General features: G+C 51.0%; 1 protein-coding gene across 2 annotated transcripts; it reads left to right on the forward strand.

The window, feature by feature from the left end:
* The first annotated feature begins 901 nt into the window (after positions 1-901).
* Positions 902-18138, forward strand: LOC101410684 (carbohydrate sulfotransferase 6). Of its 2 annotated transcripts, none has more exons than XM_004470913.4 (3): positions 902-1293; positions 9985-10085; positions 12132-18138. In XM_004470913.4, the coding sequence occupies exon 3, from the start codon at positions 12147-12149 to the stop codon at positions 13341-13343; it is 1197 nt and encodes a 398-aa protein (XP_004470970.1). In that variant the 5' UTR covers positions 902-1293; positions 9985-10085; positions 12132-12146; the 3' UTR covers positions 13344-18138. The 2 variants fall into 2 exon arrangements, with proteins under 2 accessions (XP_004470970.1, XP_012385466.1); XM_012530012.3 differs by having other exon boundaries at positions 10012-10085.
* Positions 18139-18944: the final 806 nt, after the last annotated feature.

Consider the following 18944-nt stretch of genomic DNA (forward strand, 5'->3'; position numbering starts at 1 on the left):
CTCCATACCATTGTGTATAAATCCTTTGTGTTGCCCAACAACACAGAGTAGATCCTAGAAGGGAATTAGTAGTTCGGAAAACTTAGGACCATTGTTAGGATTTTAAGTCATCTGCGAAATGGCCTCTGGAAAGGCGGCACTAGTTTAGATTGCCAGCTGCAGTGACCGAGGTCAGCTCAGATACCACCGCGGATTACCAGGCCTTGGAATGCTCTTATCTTTTCCAAGTCTCTAGGCTCTGCCCGGTGGTAGAGAAAACAAACAAACAAAACCTGCTTTCTTTGTGAACCCTGTCTCGCGTTTATCCGGCCCTGCTCTCTAGCCGGGCCTTGACGAGGACTGGAGGGCTGCTTCTGGGGACCCGCTGCATCCCGGCCCCTCCCAGCTCGGCTGCTGCACCGGGAGGTGGCGCGGGTGCCCCCTGGCATCAAGTGTCTGGGTCTTGGCTTTGGCTGGGGACTTGGGAAGCTGTTTGGAGTCCGAGTCACTTCTTTGCGAGGATGCCAGCGAGGGCGACAAGGGGCAAAATGAAGATTCCATTTCCTTCACAAAGATCTTTTGTGCTCCCAGGAGCCCCCCTCCTCTGGGAATTGGAGGGCTAGGCTACTTTTTTTGTCAATCAGCGGGGGAGAGATGACCCTGCGAGCGCCCTTGGATACCCTCGGCCAAGGCTGTGCCCCGCGCACCCACCTGTGCCTCCTGTCCTCGGGGTCCTCTGGGGCCCGCCCAAGGGCAACCGCCCCTCCCCCGAGGCGTGGCCCCTCCGCCGGGAAGCGAGGAGGGTGGCGGGAGCCGGGGGCCAGCCCGCCCCTTCCTCCCCGCCCTCCCGCTCCCCCGCCGCCGCCGCTTCTGAAAGTGCCTCATTGTGCGCGCGCCGAGCGGGCCGAGCTGAGCTCGGCGCCGAGGAGCGCCCTGGGCCGGGGCTGCGGGGCAGGCCGAGCGGGGCGCGCAGCTGGCAGAGCGGGGCGCGGGCGGGGCTCGGGGCCGCCGTGCGGTCCCGGTTGTAAGCCCCGGGGCGCCCCGCGCCCACGACGCCTGCCACTTTTCCTGCGACTCGGGTCCCCAGGTGCCTCCAGTAAATTGCTACTCCCTGGTCTCCGGGCTTGGCTTTTGGCGCACCCTCTCCGGGGTCGCCGCGAGCCCCCTTAATAGCCTCGGGCCCTGAAGAACGGACCAGCCCTCGCGGACTCCCAGTGAGGACGAGTGCGGGCGGCGGGAAGGGACGCGGGAGACGGGCACCTTCTGCAACCATCTCCCCGCTGCGCCGCGTCGGCGGGGACGCCAAGCCTTTGGGTACGTCGGTTCGGCCGCTCTCCGCGCGGGTGGTCTCCAACCCCGGGAGGCCTTGGCGTTGGCCCGGGGGCACGGTTGGGGAAGGACGTTGGTCGTGCAGCCGAGGGTCCGGGCTGCAGGAGGAGCGCCGCGGGTGGCTGATTAATCAGCGTCGTGGCGAGCGTCGCCGCGCCGGGCGCGGGTGGGAAGGCGTCTACCCGCGCCTCAGCCCACGCGGGTTCCCTGTTCCGGTGGCTCTTCAGTCTCCAAGGGCATGGCATTAACCAGCCCCCCAAGGGCTTTTCCTACGCAACACTTGAGGAAAATCAGCTCGGCCAGTGAATTTGGAACCAGACCCCGCTGCCTTTGAGCCCAGCTGCCCCTCCTGGCTGCTCGTTCTCGGGCAGCAAGAGAGGCCCCCGTTGGCCTCAGGAGAGTTGCTCAGTGTTAACTCTCCTCCCTCTCTTATTCGAGAGGCAAAACAGTCAGGATGCCCGTTTTTGAGGGTGGGAAAATTGAGGCCTAAAGAGCAGAAAGGACTCGGCTGACCAGAAGTCGTCAGTGAGTCAGGAGCAGCGCTAGTGAGAATAGCACCCGCGGCGGGGGTCGGCCTGCTCAGCGGTTGCATTGTCTCTTTCCTCCAGCCTGCGTGGTAGATGCTGTTAGAACCTCACCTTCTGAAGCACAGAGGGGTGAGGAGTGACTTGCGCCAAGTTACACGCCTCACTGGTAGCAGGGACGGATTTGAACCCAGCCTGTCATTTGGCCATTATTGTGCGCCGTCTTCTGTCGTGTGCGCGCCGTGCCTGCCCCTGTCTGCTCTTGTGCTCTGTCTCCAGGGATGCCCAGACTGGGTTGGGCTATTGCCCCACTACTTGGGTTTTCCTTATGAAAAGGCTTTCCCTGGGATCTGGAGGGAAATAATATAATGTAATGTGATGACAGGTGTGCACCCACCCAGGATTTGAAAGATTCCTGAGCAAACACAAATTTATTATGTGCCGGGCATTGTGTTAAGTCCTTTATAAATATGAACTCATTTTGCGTGATCTATGTATCTTTAAAAAAAAAAAGATTAAAAATAGGAAAGAAAGAAAAGAAATAGTTATTATGAGATCTTTAAAAATAAATAAAAATTAACTCATATGACAAATTAAGCCCATGAGGTGGAGTTGTATTGTTCCCCCCATTTTGTAGATTTAAAAAAGCATAGAGAAAAAAAGAACAAAAAAAAAAAAAAAAGGAAGGGAAAAAAAACATAAAAAAAGGAAAAGAAAGGATAGAGAGATGAAGTAAGTTGCCCAAGATGACAGTAAATAATCAAGTTGGATGCATACTCTTAACCACTGTGCTATATTTACTCCCTCTAACCATACAGACAAGGTCCTGCTTCTAGGCTAGCAGGGAGAGATAAGTATTTCTGAGAGCTTATTCTGGTTAGTGTCATATCATCAGCAATTTCTCAATGTCACTTAATAGTCTATTTTGAAACTTCAAGGATTTCCTTTAAGACTCAGAATCCAAGTAAGGCCCATATATTATTACATTTGGTGGTTATGTATTTTGAGTTATTTTGTTCTAAAAGAGCCCCTTTTTCTTTTTATGACTTTTAAGAATGCTTTATTTATTTATTTTTTTTTAAATTTTAGGAAGTACCGGGGGTTGAACCCAGGACCTCATAGATGGGAAGCAGGTGCTCAACCATCGGGCTACAACTGCTCCCCAAGAACGCTTTATTTTTTAAAAAGAAATTAATCGAAATAAGAGGTTAAAAACATAACCATTCCAGAGTGTCTGGGTAATAAGAAGGCTCTGTAAACACTTAGAGAAACAGGAATGTGCCAGATGTACACATACACTCCTTACCCCCAGTGCTGCTGCCAGAAGAGGTGGGGGACCTTAGACTTTGGGGCCCTCCTGCTGTGAGGTTCTGTGATTTAGACCGAACTGGGTGCTATGCAAAGTGCACTTTGAGAGTCCCCAAAGCTCAGAACCAGGGAAAGGTGGCTCTGGTAAAGGTGTTGATAACATCCAAAATGCCTCAGGGCTGCTCTGAGCCTGGGAGACTTGAGGCTTCTTTCCCAAACTGATTTGAATTCATTTCCTCATAGATTCTTGCAGGCAAATCTGTTTCCCTCCAGCAACATCTGGGCTGTGCAATTCCAGCCACTCTGCCTCTGGCTGATGCCACACAATCCATCCTCAGGACTGGCGGATGTGGCTGGGACTTGGGATCTAGGCTTGTCTCGTGTCTTGTCATAGCCAGGTCCAGCCCATGGTCCTGAGGCTCAGGTCAGGCTCGGGGGCCTTGGCACACAACACTGCAAGAGAGGCCATTCTACACCGAAGGACAAATACTGTATGATTGCATTACTAGGAATGAAATATATTATGTAACTTATAGTCTGATTTAAAAAAAAAGAAATAAAAAAAAAGGCCATTCTCCATCCCATCCCCCTCCTTTTCCGGCTAGCTAGGTGCTGGAAGAGGGAGTTGCAGGCACCTCTCTCCCAATTGTGTAAGCTGGATGCAGGCAAACTCCACCCACACCTCCTTTACCAACTAGAAATTCTTCATTTTATTTTTTTTATTAGTACTGGGGGCTGGGAATTAAACCCGGGACCTCATTTGTGGGAAGCCAGCACTCAACCATTGAGACACATCCAGTCCCTTGAGTTGGGTTTTTTGTTTTGCTTGTTTTTATTTTTTAGGAGGCACACTTCCCTCTTCATTTTATTTTATTACCAAAGTAATTAAAGTCTATTGCCAATTATCTGGAAAGGATAACAAAAAGAAAAAAAATTTGCTCATAACCTGGCAGGATTTTGCCTATTCTGAACATTTCATATAAATAGAATCATACAATATATGGTATTTTGTGACTGGCTTTTTTCAGTTAGCATAATGTTTTCAAGATTTATCTATATTGTAGAATATATCAGTACTTTATTCCTTTTCATGGCCAAATAATATTCACAGGAACAATACAATACTTTATTTAGTCACTCATCAGTTGATGGACATTTTTGCTGTTTCTACTTTATGGCTATTATGAATAATGCTGCTGTGAACAGTCACAAGTTTTTGTGTGGGCATAGGTTTTCATTTCTCTTTGGTATATTCTTAGGAGTGGAATTGCTGGGTTATATGGCAACTATATATTTAACTTTTTGAGGAACTACCAAACTTTTTCAAAGTGGTATCATTTTATATTCCCACCAACAACGTACAAGGGTTCTTCTCCACTTTCTCATCAACACTTGTAATTGTCTTTTTTTTTAAAGATTTATTTATTCATTCCCCCCCCCCCCAGCTTGTTCCATTCTTTGCTGTCTCTTCTCTGTGTCCATTCACCGCGCATTTTTTCTGTATCTGCTTGTCTCCCTTTGTTGTGTCATCTTGATGCTCCACCTCTCCGTGGCGCATGGGCCAGCTTGCCTTCACAAGGAGGCCCTGGGACACAAACCCAGGGCCTCCCATATGGTAGACAGGAGCCCAACTGATTGAGCCACAGCCACTTTCCTATTGTCTTTTTGATTATAGCCATCCTAGTGGGTGTGAAATGATACTGTGGTTTTGATTTACATTTCTCTGGTGGATAATGATGTTGAGAATCTTTTCATGTACAACATCTTTTTGGCCATTAGGATATCTCCTTTGGAGAAATGCCTATTCAGATCCTTTGCCCATTTAAAATTAGATTGTCTTTTATTGTTGACTTGTAAGGATCCTTTATATATTCTGGATACAAGATTCTTATCAAATATAAGCTTAGCAAATATTTTCTCCCACTTGTGAGTTGTACTTTAACTTTCTGGATGATATCCTATGATATTCTGGTATTTTTAACACAGTTACTATATAAGGTATATGTATATGTATGTAAGTTTTGTTACTTGTGTTTTTCCACTTGACACTATGCAATTAAGAATTGGCTCTAACGTTAGATTGCTGGGGTTTGAATCTGAATTCTCATTTTGCTGCATTGCAGATTCTTTAAGCAAGTCCTTTAATCACTGTAAGCCTCCGTTTGCTCATCTGAAAAATTGGGATGATCATCAGGCCATTGCACAGCTGTTGTGAGGATTAAATCAGGAGATGGACTAGAAAAGCCTTGGCATATAGGAAGGCCTTAGTAGATGGTATGCGTTGGTGCTCCTTGAAGAGTGAGGAAGGTAGCCATCGTCTTCCTTCCCTCTCTCCGTTCCCCCTTCCCTGCTTTCTTTTGCTCTCCTTCCTTTTCTATTTCCTCCCTCTACTTTTCTCCCCTTCTTTCCCTCCTTTTTAGCCTTCTCCCTAACGAATGCCCTGGACTCCAGCAGAGTCTCTTTGTGCCCCCCCCCAACCCCCATTGGCCCTTGGTGCCTGGAGTCCATTTGGGATTGGGATTGCCTTTGGGATTTCTGAATACAGATGGCCTCTAACTGGTGACAGTGCAGAGAAATCGGAGCCTGGAATTTGCATCCAGTGTTAGATTTCACTCCTGGTGCTGTGCCAGGGCTGGGAGATGGTGGCAGAAGCTGCTGAGCTGTCAGTTGTTGTCGAAGTGAGTTGTACAAGTGAATGCTGCAGGGAGCCAGGATTCCTGGGCTGATTCAGCTCAACCCCTGCTGTGGGGTGTGTGTACCTTGGGAAAGGCACAAATGAAGTGCCTTCAGAGGAAGCTGAGATGACTCCTGGATAGAAGCCAGGGCTGGGCCCTCAGAGCAGAGGGGCAGGGAACTTGTTTGATGAACATTGATGATTCCTGATCATGTGCAGCATAGGATGCTGAGTGAGAATGAAGGGAAGCGGGGCTGGAAAGCTGAAGATTGCTGAATGGGAGAGTGGCATGATCAGATGGCTGTCTGGACAGCTCTTATAGCCGTGGGTAGGATGCACTAGAAGGGAGGCCAGGGAGGGGATTTTGCCAGAATCCAGAAGAAGAAATATGCGTGCCAGGACTGGACCGACTCTCCCCGCCCCCCCCTCCCCAACACAGCACTGGATGGCTGGGCCGTTCACTTGGAACACCATCTGGTCTCTTGACCATTTCATGGATGTCCTTACTGTCCCCAACTAGATTGTCAACTCTGCCAGGATAGGGACCCTGGACACTGGACCTTCTGGGTTGATCTTCTAGCCTTCTTATCTTTTCTTGATTTTCCATCTATCTTTTTTTGTTCAATCTTTACATTTCCTCATTTTCCAACCCTTCAATTACAGTTTTAATATCCAAGTAATTTAACTCCAAGGAAAACAAAGTTATGCAAGAAAGGAAATATATTTGTAGTACATTATATACTTCAGCTGTGAGCTGTATTTATATTATATCATGTAAACTCTGAGTGGCCCAAAAAATTATATTAGGAGGATAGTGGGAAAAGAAAAGTGTGTGTATCTTGTGTGTAGTGTGGTGTGTGTGTCTGGGTAGACAAAGAAAAATCCTAACCTTCCATTGTAGTGAATCATTAGAAAATGCCATTAATTATAACAATAATCGTTTAAGCATGTTATTTGGAAACAGGGGGGTAACTTGCAGAAGAAACAGCTCACAAATTTGAAAGCAATTGCCTCTGGGAAGTAGGATTCTAGAGCAAGAGAATGACTTGTAACTATTTGACTTTTTAAACTATGTACATTTTAAAATGTTTTAACATAGTTATTTAAAAAGAAAAAATATGCCCCTCAGTCAGAAATAAAGTGGGCATCATCATCCTAAAATCCTCAATATTAAGGAATGAACAAACATAAGGGGAGAATGCAACTATGGATTAAAGTAGATTTATTATTCTAACAATGGAAGAACTTGTAACACTGGTATAAAGGCAGTGGCCACCAGAGGTTCTGAAGGGAGGGAGAGGGAAGAATAGGTGCAACATGGGGACATTTGGGGGACATTGGAATTGTCCTGCATGACATTGCCAATGACAGATACAGGCCATTATACATTGTCAAAACCTATAAAAATGTGGAGCTGAGGTGGCTCAAGTGATTGAGTGCCTCTTCCACATGGGAGGTCCCAGGTTCAGTTCCCAGTGCCTCCTAAAGAGAAGATGAGCAGACACAGAGCACCCCGCAAATGGACACAGAAAGCAGACAGCAACCGCAAACAATGAGGGGGGGGGGGCCTAAATAAATAAAATAAATCTTTTTTAAAAAAACCTATAAAAATGTGCAGTTGAAAATGTAAACTATAATGTAAACTATTGACCATGGTTAGGAGCAATAATTCAATATGTGTCCATCAATTTTAACAAATGTACCAAGCTAAACAAAGATGTTAATGGGGGAAGTGTGGGAGGGGATGGAGTATATGGGAATCCCCTATGTTTTCAATGTATCATTTATGTAATCTAAATCTTCTTTAAAATTTTTTTAATTTAAAAAGATAATATGTTTACATTCAGAAGATATGGAAAAGGGTCTATCATGAGAAGTGTATTCCCTAACTATTATGGTCTCCCCCCAGGGGAGACTAATAGCATCCCTTTCTTGTATAAACTTCCAGAGATATTTGTGCTTATTCAAGCTGTATTATTTTGATAATATTACTTATGATAAAAAGAAATTTAAAGAGGATTTTCGGACCAAAAAAAGTGTCAGTGCCTCTGGAAAGACCACTGTGTAAGGTGGTCCTGGCTTTCAGTGCAGGGAGGGCACTCTTCTTTCTAGGGCTTTTGTACTTTTACTCCCGTCCTCCCCCCACGCTGAAATTATAATTATTTTCATCTTTATCATCACTGTCATCACCATCAAAGACTTGGTGGAAGCTGGAGGCCTCTGGGGAAGGGGGAGTGTCACCTCCTCTTTGCCATGTGTCCCCGCGGGGCACAGCTGCTCAGCGTCCCCTGTCCCCTTTTGACCGGCTGGCCCTTGCGCTCTGGTGTGGGGCCCTTCTGCCCAGAGGATGGGGTGCCTTTTCTCATCTTCACGAAGAACACCTGAGCCAACCGATATTCTATGCCACATCCATGTGTTACCTTTTACAAAAATTAAACACATAGTAAATACATTCTCAAAAATAAAAAGGAAAGAATTTATAGGCGAAAGAGATAAGGCTTTCAGGATAGGGGACTTCACTGGGCAAAGGCTCGGGTGTGGGATGACCAAACGCCCTGCACTGCGGTCTGACACTTGAACTTAAATCCCTTCCCTGCCACTTACTGGCTGCATATTCCTGTCTGACCTCAACTAAAAACACCCAGGGATAATAATTCTACCCCCAGGGGATGTTGAGGATAAAATTCCAGTGTGAAGGTAACGTACATTTAAGAGCGCCTCCTGTGTTCTTCCTTCTTTGCACTTTGGAACAACTGCCAGGTGGGCTCAACCTGAGGCTCCTTATCAGAAACCCAGCTAGGACCGTCCCCGGACCCCCTGAGTGGAGGAGGATATTCCGGTCTTCTTCCTGGTTCTAGAGGTCCAATAGTAAGATCAGGTAACAGTTCCTGGATGTGTAAGACATTTAAGAAGACCTCTGGCTTCCTGAAGCACAAGTAACACTTGGGGCACTGGAGCCTGGGTTCAAAATCCCCACCCTGAGGAGGGCTGGCCTGGCCAGAGGTTCAGGGTCCTTTACGCTGCAGGGAGCTCTTAGGGATGGCAGCAGCCCGTGGCCAGAGAGAGCCAGACCAGAATGCCTGGGCTGGGGTCCCAGCATTCCTGCTATCTCTCTAGGCCTTGGTACCCTCATCCAAAAAGTGATGCGCACTCCAGGGGCCACTGAGTAAAATCACAGCATGGATGTAAAAACACCCCCCACTTGCCTGGGTGGTGATTTATCTCAGCAAATATGAGTTCCCTTCTGCACCCCTGTATTCGGGAAGTCTCCCCATCCGGCAGCGTCTTCCAGGTTTCCCAGTGGTGGGCATGGCATCCAGGAGGTGGTTCTAGAGTCAGCTGGTGACATCCTCCACCCATTCCTGCAGTGAGTAGGGGACTGAGGGGAAGGTGCAGGCATGCAATCTGCTCACCGTTTAAACCCTGGCTTCTCAGTGGTGACGTGGACAGGGTCCAGTGGGGGAGCAAATGCTGTGAAACTGGCGGAGGAAATTTCCAGGCCTCTTCCTTCCAAAGTAGGAGAGCCTTGAGATCACTGCAGAGCCTTGAGGTCATTGCAAGGGCGACTGGTGTGAAGAAGAAAACACTGGGACCTGCACTGTGGGGGCCGGGTCAGTGTTCCTTCTGCCCTGTGGGACGAGTCGGAGAGCCTTAAGGGGTTGGGGGGTGGGGCTGTGAGGTGCTAGGATTTGGGAGTGTGCTTGGGGGGGGGGCAAAACAAGGTGACCTCGGTGTCTCATCTAGGTGGAGACCTCTCCATGGGGAGGGGACTTCCTCCAGGTATTGCCAGATAAGGTGGGCGGCTGGGGGCTTTGCCACACCCTGTCCTCATTTGTATTTGCAGCAGCATTCCTCCCAGTAACCCCAACAGGATAAATGTTGTAATCTCCACTTAGGAGTTGGAAATTGAGGTTAGATCACCTGCACTGGGTCTCACAGTTCTTAAGTGGCAGCGTGAGGTCTCAAAGCCCGCCCTCCAGATGCTGAGCCCCTCAGCTCACACCCATTTGGAGGAATGTATAGAGCCCCTTGTCTCAGCTCAGGTCGAGGACAGCAGGGCCCCGCCCTCGTGTGGGCAACTTTCCCGGGGTTGGAAAAGCCCAGCCCTCCCAGCGGGCAGGCTGTAGGCCCCTGTGGAGCTCTGACCCGCCCTCCCTCCTGCTTACACAGCCTCTGCTGCCCCACCTGTGTTCTCAGGCCCCAAGAAACCTGCAGGCATCTCCATGGATTCGTGATCGGCAGGGCAGGTCTCCTGGCAGCCCTGGACAGAGGTGAGTGACCTCAGCCGGGCAGGGAGTGGCTCTGCTCTCACCTCTCCTGGCTCCATCCTTCTTCTCCTTAACTGATCTCTTCTGCAAACTCGCACAGCCCCAAAAGGGCACCTTTCCTTTCGGTGACAGCAACAGCTGGTGGTGTCTATTTTATTTATTTTTAATAACAAAAAGTGGTACCTACTTTTAAAAAAAATCATACAGTGCAGAAGTGCACTAAGTAGAAAGTGCAGGTCCTCAGTCATGTGGTTACTGCACGCTCGCCATGCTTGTTTCCATCCTGTGAGCCAGGCTCCAGCATTACTCCCTTTCTACAGATGGGTAAGTGGAGTCACAGGAAGAGTAAGTGTTCACTCCAAGATCACAGGCGAGGAGCCTGGCTTCCCAGCCCACACCTTTAACCAGTGCCTTCTGCTGGCCCAAGCATCTATCCTCAAGTGACTCAAAGTGTCCAGTTTTACTGTCTAGAGAAGCTGACTTCAGTCCAACCTCGCGTTCACTGGAAAGTACACAGCTCTCCACTGTCAGATTATTTATTTACTAACCGGATACTTGTTGAATGCCCACTATGTGCCATGCTGAAATTTAAGGCACTGAAGATACAGACTTGAGTGATACAGACCAAAAACAGGTACCTGGGGAATCCCCCCCACCAAACATCAATCTTTGGCTTCCTGTGCAGTTCCCGATTATTCTTCCCCAGGGCAGTGACCTTCTCTTGACCTCACTCAGCCCTTTCTCTCATCTGTCTGCCTGCCTTCCCCAGGAGGCACCAAGGACCGAACCTGGGACCCCCCCCCACATGAGAGGGGAGTACCCAACCCAACCGCCTGAGCCACACAAGCTGCAGAGCCTGCAGGCTTTGTGGAATCTGCTTGTTGCAGTGGGGGTGGAGTGCTCTTGCAGGGGAGGTAGCTTTGCTCCTTTTCTTTGAGGGGGAACCTGGACCAGACAGGACACTGGGGCCTCCCCTGGGGTAGTCAGGCACCCAAGGGGTTTAGCCATATCTACTTCATAGGAATTCTGTTTTGAAAATAACATTTCTGGGAAGCAGATTTGGCTCAACACATACAGCGTCCACCTACCACATGGGCGGTCCAGAGTTCAAACCCAAGGCCTCCTGACCCGTGTGATGTGCTGGCCCACACGCAGTGCTGATGCGCGCAAGGAGTGCCGTGCCACGCAGGGGTGTCCCTCGCGTAGAGCCCCATGCGCAAGGAGTGCACCCCATAAGGAGAGCCGCCCAGCGTGAAAGAAAGCGCAGCCCACCCAGGAATGGTGCCACACACACGGAGAGCTGACACAACAAGATGACGCAACAAAGAGAAACACAGATTCCCATGCTGCTGACAACAGAAGCGGACAAAGAAAGAAGACGCAGCAAATAGACACAGAGAACAGACAACCGGGGGGAGGGGGGAAGGGGAGAGAAATAAATAAATAAATCTTTAAAAAAAAAACCAGCATGGTACTGGCATAAAGACAGACACATCAATCAGTGGAATAGAACTGAGAACTCAGAAATAAACCGTCACCTATTCCAAGTTAATGTTAATGGGACAAAACAGTGTCAACAAATGGTGCCGGACAACTGGATATCTATAACCAAAAGGATGAAAGAGGACCCTTAATGCACTCCCTATACAAGAATCAACTCAAAATGGATCAAATACCTAAATATAAAAGCCAGAACCATAAAACTACTAGAATAAAATATAGAGAAATATCTTCAAGACCTTGTAGTAGGTGGTGGTTTCTTGGACCCTATACCCACACCCAAAGAACGTGCAACAAAAGGAAAAAAAGATAAATGGGACCTCCTCAAAATTAAACACTTTTACACCTCATAGGAGTTTGTCAAAAGGGTGAAAAGGCAGCCCACTCAATGCAAATATTTGGAAAATAACATTTCTGAGCAACTTATCTTGCACTGCTGTCCCGATCGTGGGAGGCCCCCTCGGGTTGGGGGATAGGGCCCAGGGCGGGAGGTGGAGTAGGGGGTGGGCGGGCGCCGCTGCCACTGACCGCTGCACTTTCCTCCCGCAGACCCCGGCTGACGGCATGTGGCGACCGCGCTTCTCCAATGCATTGGTGACCGCGCTCCTGCTGGTGCAGACCTGCCTCCTGCTCTTCCTGGTCTCGCGGCCAGGATGGTCGCGGCCACCGTCCCCGGCCGGCAGCGAGGCGCGCGTGCACGTGCTGGTGCTGTCGTCGTGGCGCTCGGGCTCGTCCTTCGTGGGCCAGCTCTTCAGCCAGCACCCCGACGTCTTCTACCTGATGGAGCCCGCGTGGCACGTGTGGGCCGCCCTGTCGCAGAGCAGCGCGCCGGCGCTGCACATGGCCGTGCGCGACCTGGTGCGCTCCGTCTTCCTGTGCGACATGACTGTGTTCGACGCCTACCTGCCGTGGCGCCGCACCCTGTCGGACCTCTTCCAGTGGGCGGTGAGCCGCGCGCTGTGCTCGCCGCCCGCCTGCGGCGCCTTCCCGCGCGGCGCGCTCAGCAGCGAGGCGGTGTGCAAGCCGCTGTGCGCGCGGCGGCCCTTCGGCCTGGCGGAGGAGGCCTGCCGCTCCTACAGCCACGTGGTGCTCAAGGAGGTGCGCTTCTTCAACCTGCAGGTGCTCTACGCGCTGCTTAGCGACCCCGCGCTCAACGTTCGCATCGTGCACCTGGTGCGCGACCCGCGGGCCGTGCTCCGCTCCCGCGAGCAGGCGGCCAGGGCGCTGGCGCGCGACAATGGCATCGTGCTGGGCACCAACGGCACGTGGGTGGAGGCCGACCCGGGCCTGCAGGTGATGCGCGAGGTGTGCCGCAGCCACGTGCGCATCGCCGAGGCGGCCACGCACAAGCCACCGCCCTTCCTGCGCGACCGCTACCGCCTGGTGCGGTTCGAGGACCTGGCTAGGGAGCCACTGCCGGAGATCCGCGCGCTCTACGACTTCGCGGGTCTGCGCCTGACTCCCCTGCTCGAGGCCTGGGTCCACAACATCACGCACGGGTCCGGGCCCGGCGCGCGCCGCGAGGCCTTCAAGACCACGTCCAGGGACGCGCTCAACGTCTCCCAGGCCTGGCGCCACGCGCTGCCCTTCGCCAAGATCCGCCGCGTGCAGGAGCTGTGCGCCGGCGCCCTGCAGCTGCTGGGCTACAAGCCCGTGTTCTCCGAGGAAGAGCAGCGCAACCTCGCTGTGGACCTGGTGCTGCCGCGTGGCCCGAGCAGCTTCAGCTGGGCATCGTCCACCGCCGGGCATGCCCGGGCTTAGTGGAGGCCGTGGGTGCAGTGGCCACCAGGCCAGGGTATGGGTGGGGAGAGGGCCAGGGCCAAGTGGAGGGGATAGGGGAGGCTGGCCTCCCTCGTGGTATAAAAGGACTGAGTCCCCAACAAACTTAACTGTTTCTTTCTTCCAGGCTTCCCTGTTTTTCTTTGACTCTGTTTAAGCTCTGAGTTCCTGCCAGGCACACTTTCATGGAAAAGGAAACTTGCCCTCTTGCACTCTGGGCACAGGGACTAAGTCCAGCACTTTCTTTCCTTCACCCTCCCTTGGGATGCATCATCCAGTCATTGAGAAGGTGCCCCAGCCCTAGCCACGGGGTGACGGGGCGCTGTGGTGACCTGATCCCTGAAGTCTGTGCATCACCATCCAACACACCCCAGGGCCCTCTGCCCCATGCCTGGTCCCCAGGTCCATCACTGCAGGTGGCATTTATATCCACCGTGTCTTCAGTGGGAACTCGACAAGATGCTGCTCTTCTTGTGGTTCCCTGTTTCCTTCTCTGCCCCACCCCCCGAGGGGCCCAGCACCCCTGTCACCCTGCCCAGGTAAGGTGAGCCTATGATTTGTCCTGACAGTAAATAAGACCTATAGAAATAAGTATGGTAATTAACCTGTGCTATTCAGGTTAGAGTTTACAACCTGAAGTTTGACAAGCAAAACTCAAAAGTGAAGGAACTTGTCCCAGGCACATGGCGAGGAGCATGAAGGGGTTTTGATCTGGGGCTATAGTGGGGATAAGAGTGGAGCTTGCAGAGACCTTTCTCCTGGAGGAAGAAGGATCTGATTTTACCACCTCATTTGCTGGAGAGAAGCACAGGCAGCCATGGTCAGGGTCATGGCCAGGGGCTCCAGGAGGTGGTGAACTGTGGGCCCAGAATGCAGAATCTAGAGGGAAACCTGGAGGAGCCTGGGGGAGACAGTGAGGAGGAAGGCTGGAGGGAGCGAAGCCTGGTGGGTCCCTTGCTGTGGCCCGGGGAGGCCTGGGCAGCAAGCCAAGCACCACGCGTGGGGAGGAAGAGCCTGGCAGTAGGATGGGGGCCCGGAAGGCAGGGGGCAGGTCGCAGGATTAATGTAATGATCAGGTTCGTCAGGTGTTTGGAAGAAAGTCAGCTCCAGGGTGGTTCTCTCCTGTGTGGTCCTGAGCCAGGCCCAAAGGTTCCTAGCTGCAGACCACACCGCCTCGCCCTGGCAGCAAGGGGATTTAGGAAAGGGAGGCTGGCTGTGTGGTGCGTGGTCCTGGGCTCAGGGAACATTACAAAGGAAAGGCTCAGCCTCTGGGAGGGGCAGGGAGGCAGGTTTGAGTCCACACAGAGGAATGCCACCCCAAATGACACTGGGGCCGTGACAACAGCCACGGGGCTCCTGTCCTCGTGAGGGGGCTGCCCCCGCTCTTGCCCTCTGTCGGCAGAACGTTGCTTGCTTTTGGTTCACAACCTGGGCGTGGCCTTAGATTGGTGGAACCAGGCCTCCGAACCCACAGCCTCACTGCAAGGTAGAGGTGTAAAGGGGCTCTGACCTTTTCAGCTTCCTTAGCTGGAGGGAGCAAAGGCATAATGACCTTGAAGCCAACTTTTCAGAAAGTCTCATCTGAGGATCTCAAGCTGTAGCAGTTCCAGAGCCTGTAAAACCTATATACCCCCAATCACAAAAGCATGGGAAAATATTTAAAATCCCAGATTTATTGATGGGGAGTCAGTTCAAGACTCAGAAAAGTCTCAGGTCATCTAGCTTAATATGCAGGCCAGGATTTGAACTCACATTGGCCTCAGTGCTCGTGGTGCTAACGAATAAGCTGCACTGGGGATGGAGATGGACTGTAGCTGAGTGCAGCGAAAGGCCTCACAGCAGGCTTGGGAGGCCAGATCGTTTCCCCCTGGCTTTGATATCAGTCATCTGGTAGCCCTCCTGGCATATGGCTGTAAACATCCCAAGGGCAGAATGCTGAGGGATGTGGTGGGTGTCAGGGCCTCCACATGCCTTTCCCGGCCCCTTGCCCAGTGCTGGCCACTGGGGGTAAAAGCAACTGCTGGCGCAGCCTAGGAAAGACAGTCCCAGTCAATATGCTGTGTTCGGGGAAAGAAGGATGTGCAAGAGGTCCAAGATGTCAGAGGCTAAGAAAGGGGAGACACTGATTCTTCAAGGGGTCCAGGAAGGCTCCCAGAGGGAGGGAGGGCTCAGCCTGGCCTGAAAGTGGCATTCTACAAGTTTCATTTGCCCCTGCAGCTCTGCCCCATCCCTTCTCACTTGACTCCTGAGGTGCCAGGGCAGGGTGATGGGCTCCAGGACTTGGCTCTCTGCCTGCCAGGCACTCCAGGTAAGCCTTAGGGTCAGTTTCCTGACAGATGAGTCACTCCAGGCAAGTCTTGGAGTGAGCCTAGGTCAAATTTTGGGACAAGGGGCGCCTCCCAGAGGGTGGATGTTGTGCCATGACTGGACGAGGGCAAGGAAGCCATGGCTGAAGACTCGGGAGGTGGACACATGAGTTGCTGGTCATGTTTGCCTCATCAGTCTGCAGGGGTGTGGTCAAGTCTGGGAAGCTCTGTCCCTGGGGACTGCACAGCCCTCTGGGTTGCTCTGGTGGCCTGAACGCTCTGCCGGCCCTAGTGAATGGCCTTCCCATATCACACCCTTTGCCATTTGACTTCATGGCTCCTCCCATCAAGAGGTGGAATCCATTTCCCCACCTCTGAATCTGGACAGGCCTCGTTACTTGCTTTGGCCGGTAGACAGTAGCAGAAGTGTCTGAGTGCTGGGTCTGAGCCTAGCCTTTGAGAGACCTTAAGTGCTTCTGCTCCCTTTCCTGGATCCCTGTCTCTGCCATGAAACCAAGCCCAGGCTGAGCTGCTGGATAATGGAGACCATGTGAAGCGAAGTTCAGTTGCCCCAATCAAGGCCATCGTAGACCAGCTAGCCCTTAACCACCCCACCATTTGATCACAGACCCATGAGTGAGACCACTAAGTCAAGAAGCACTGCCTAGCCAACTCATAGACTTTAGGAGCAGTAAAAAAAAAGTCCTGTTTCTAATTCAAGTGTTGGGGTGATTTGTTTCCCAGCATTTGCTAACAGATACAGCTGAGAATAGAGTGCTCCCACCTGGTCACCAGAGCCCAAGCTCTGCCTGCCTGTGATGGAGTTGGCACTTGTTCCTCCCTTTTCCTATGGGCACTACAGCACTGCAGCTACGTAGTGTAGTGTCTGGGCTCACAGTCAAGGGCAAGCATGCTTGCTGCCTCTGCAGTAGGTGTGAGAGGACAGGACGGGGAAGGAAAAGCATGGGAGGGGATCAAGGTGCACAGGTAAGCCATTGCCTAGAATAGGAGAAGGAACGCACCGACTATTCAAGGTGTTATGACATCAATGATGTGTCTTAAATTTGTTACTTTGTAGCAAAGAAAATATATTATTTCCTATGTAGGCATTGTGTCAGCTGCTCATGCCTGACACAGACCCTTTGTCCCCTTAGGCCCAACTTGCCAGCTTCAGATTTGCCTTCAGGAGCCTGTTCCTGCTCTGCTGCGTGGGCTAGCTTCTAACTCAGTGCTTTTCACTAGGAATATAATCTGAGCCACATATGTAATTTTCAATTTTCTGGTAGCCACATTTTTTAAAAAACTAAAAAGAAACAGGTGAAATTAATTTTAACCGTATATTCTACTTACCCCAATAGAGCCAAGATGTCATTTAGTGTGCAATCAATATGCAACTATTACCTTATTTTTGTACTAAGTCTTTGAAATCCAATGTGTGCTTTACACTTATGGCACATCTCAATTTGGACCAGCCACATTTCTAGTGCTCAGTAGGCACATGTGACAGTGGCTACCGTATTGGACAGTGCTATTCCAGTTTTATACACGTATTGCTCTAAGATCTTTCCACAAAAACTCACTGAAACGGTTTACTCAAGAGCCTCTACTTTTTATCTCCACCTTTTGAAAGCACAAGCCAGCAGAAGTTTGAACCTTATGGTTTACCCTAAGTATTCAAATACCAATGAGAAGGCTGTGCAAGGTGGGGGGTAGACTTATAGAGACTTCCTATTCCCTAGTGCAAGGCCTGAGTTTGGGGGTCGGGAGCTCCTCGGTTACACATTCAGATAGTTTGGGGGGTACTTCTTAAAAATTGGTTTCTCGTGCCTTGTTGCATTTGACTCTCGCCATGACCCAGGGAGGCCTGTTTCTCCTATTTCAAGAGTTGAGTCAGTTGAGTGCTTCAAGGGAGACACTCGGTTTGAGTAAACAAAGGATGACCAGACAGTCAAGCACGACGTGAAGAGACAGGAAGAGAAGCTGAGGGGGGTGGGTCTGGGCTCCAGGACCCTTGACTCCTTGGTGGTCTCCCTTGATAAAACAGGACGGAAGACTTGCTCCTGGGAATCCAGCTCCGTCGGATGGGAGAAGCCCCTTTAGGGATGACCGAGTCTGTGGGGATGCCAGGTCTTACAGTGCCGCAAGCCCTCCAAGTGCTGAGATCACAGTGGTTCCTTTTCACTTCCTTTTCGAGGGAGGCAAAGAAACCAGGAAACAAAACTGATTCACTTGTTTTCAGTGGATCTAAGGCACTTGCAGGGATGCTGTTGGTGCCCTGCTCAGGCCCCAACTGACCTCACACCCATCGCCCCCAACTGTGCAAGTTGGCTGTACAGATGTGTCCTATGCACACACAACCCCAACTCCTAATCCCTGACCCCAGGACATAGGAGATACTGAAAAGCTCAAATAAATCATCCCCCCAAACACAGCCCAGACAGGATTCAATAAAACTCCTTTTTTGTTGTTTATTTTTTTATTCTCAAAAATAAGGAATGCATACATGCAGTAAAATAAAATTGAGTATGGGGGGGGAGCCAAGATGGCAGCAGAGTAAGGAGCTCCTGGAGTCAGCTCGTGATATAGGACAATTGGTGGTCATCCAGAGCTACCTAAAGCACCTGTTTGGAGGGCCCGGGAGACCAGAGGAGTACCCTGCAACATCCTTGGGAGTGTGGAAGGAGGAGCCTGCCCATCTGCACAGAGGATTTGTGGGTAGAGTCCTCCACACCATGGAGGTCAGTACCTGTGGTGCGCAAACTACCTCAGGAGCTGTTCCGTGGCTGGAGTTGGAAGCTTCACTTCCCTCAAAAAAAACAAGAGGAAGACATGGTGTGGCACCGACTTCAGCTATTGATTAGTCAATTCGGTGGGCTGAAGTAGAATCCTAGGAATAACTAAACTTTGAGCCTGTCCAGGTCAGAAGGAAGCTCGTGGCTGCCATTTTGACTCCACCCTGGGCACGAGGGGAAGCGGCACTGACTGAAAATCACAGTTCTTATAAGGATCGGTTTCTTTCCACCCAGGTTGGATGGCAGGTTTAGACTAAACCCCAGTCCCACCTCCAGCAGGGAGGAAGCTGAGGGGACCTGCACCACCTCTCTGGGAAGCTGCAAGCCACGCTGCAGAGGCTGGTGCCCAGCCTACTCTAGGGGCGCAAGTCGCCGCAGGAGCTATTCCATGGCTGGAGTTGGAAGCTCCATTTCCCATAAACGGTGGAGGAAGAGATAGCTGTCCACTGACCTCAGCTACTGATTAGTGGACTTGGCTGGCTAAA

This window comes from Dasypus novemcinctus, chromosome 18 (assembly GCF_030445035.2).
Source record: "Dasypus novemcinctus isolate mDasNov1 chromosome 18, mDasNov1.1.hap2, whole genome shotgun sequence".
Taxonomy (NCBI): domain Eukaryota; kingdom Metazoa; phylum Chordata; class Mammalia; order Cingulata; family Dasypodidae; genus Dasypus; species Dasypus novemcinctus.

Bases quoted from the DNA above. Each gene is read 5' to 3' on its own strand.
- LOC101410684 (XM_004470913.4), top strand. From the start codon at position 12,147: ATGTGGCGACCGCGCTTCTCCAATGCATTGGTGACCGCGCTCCTGCTG.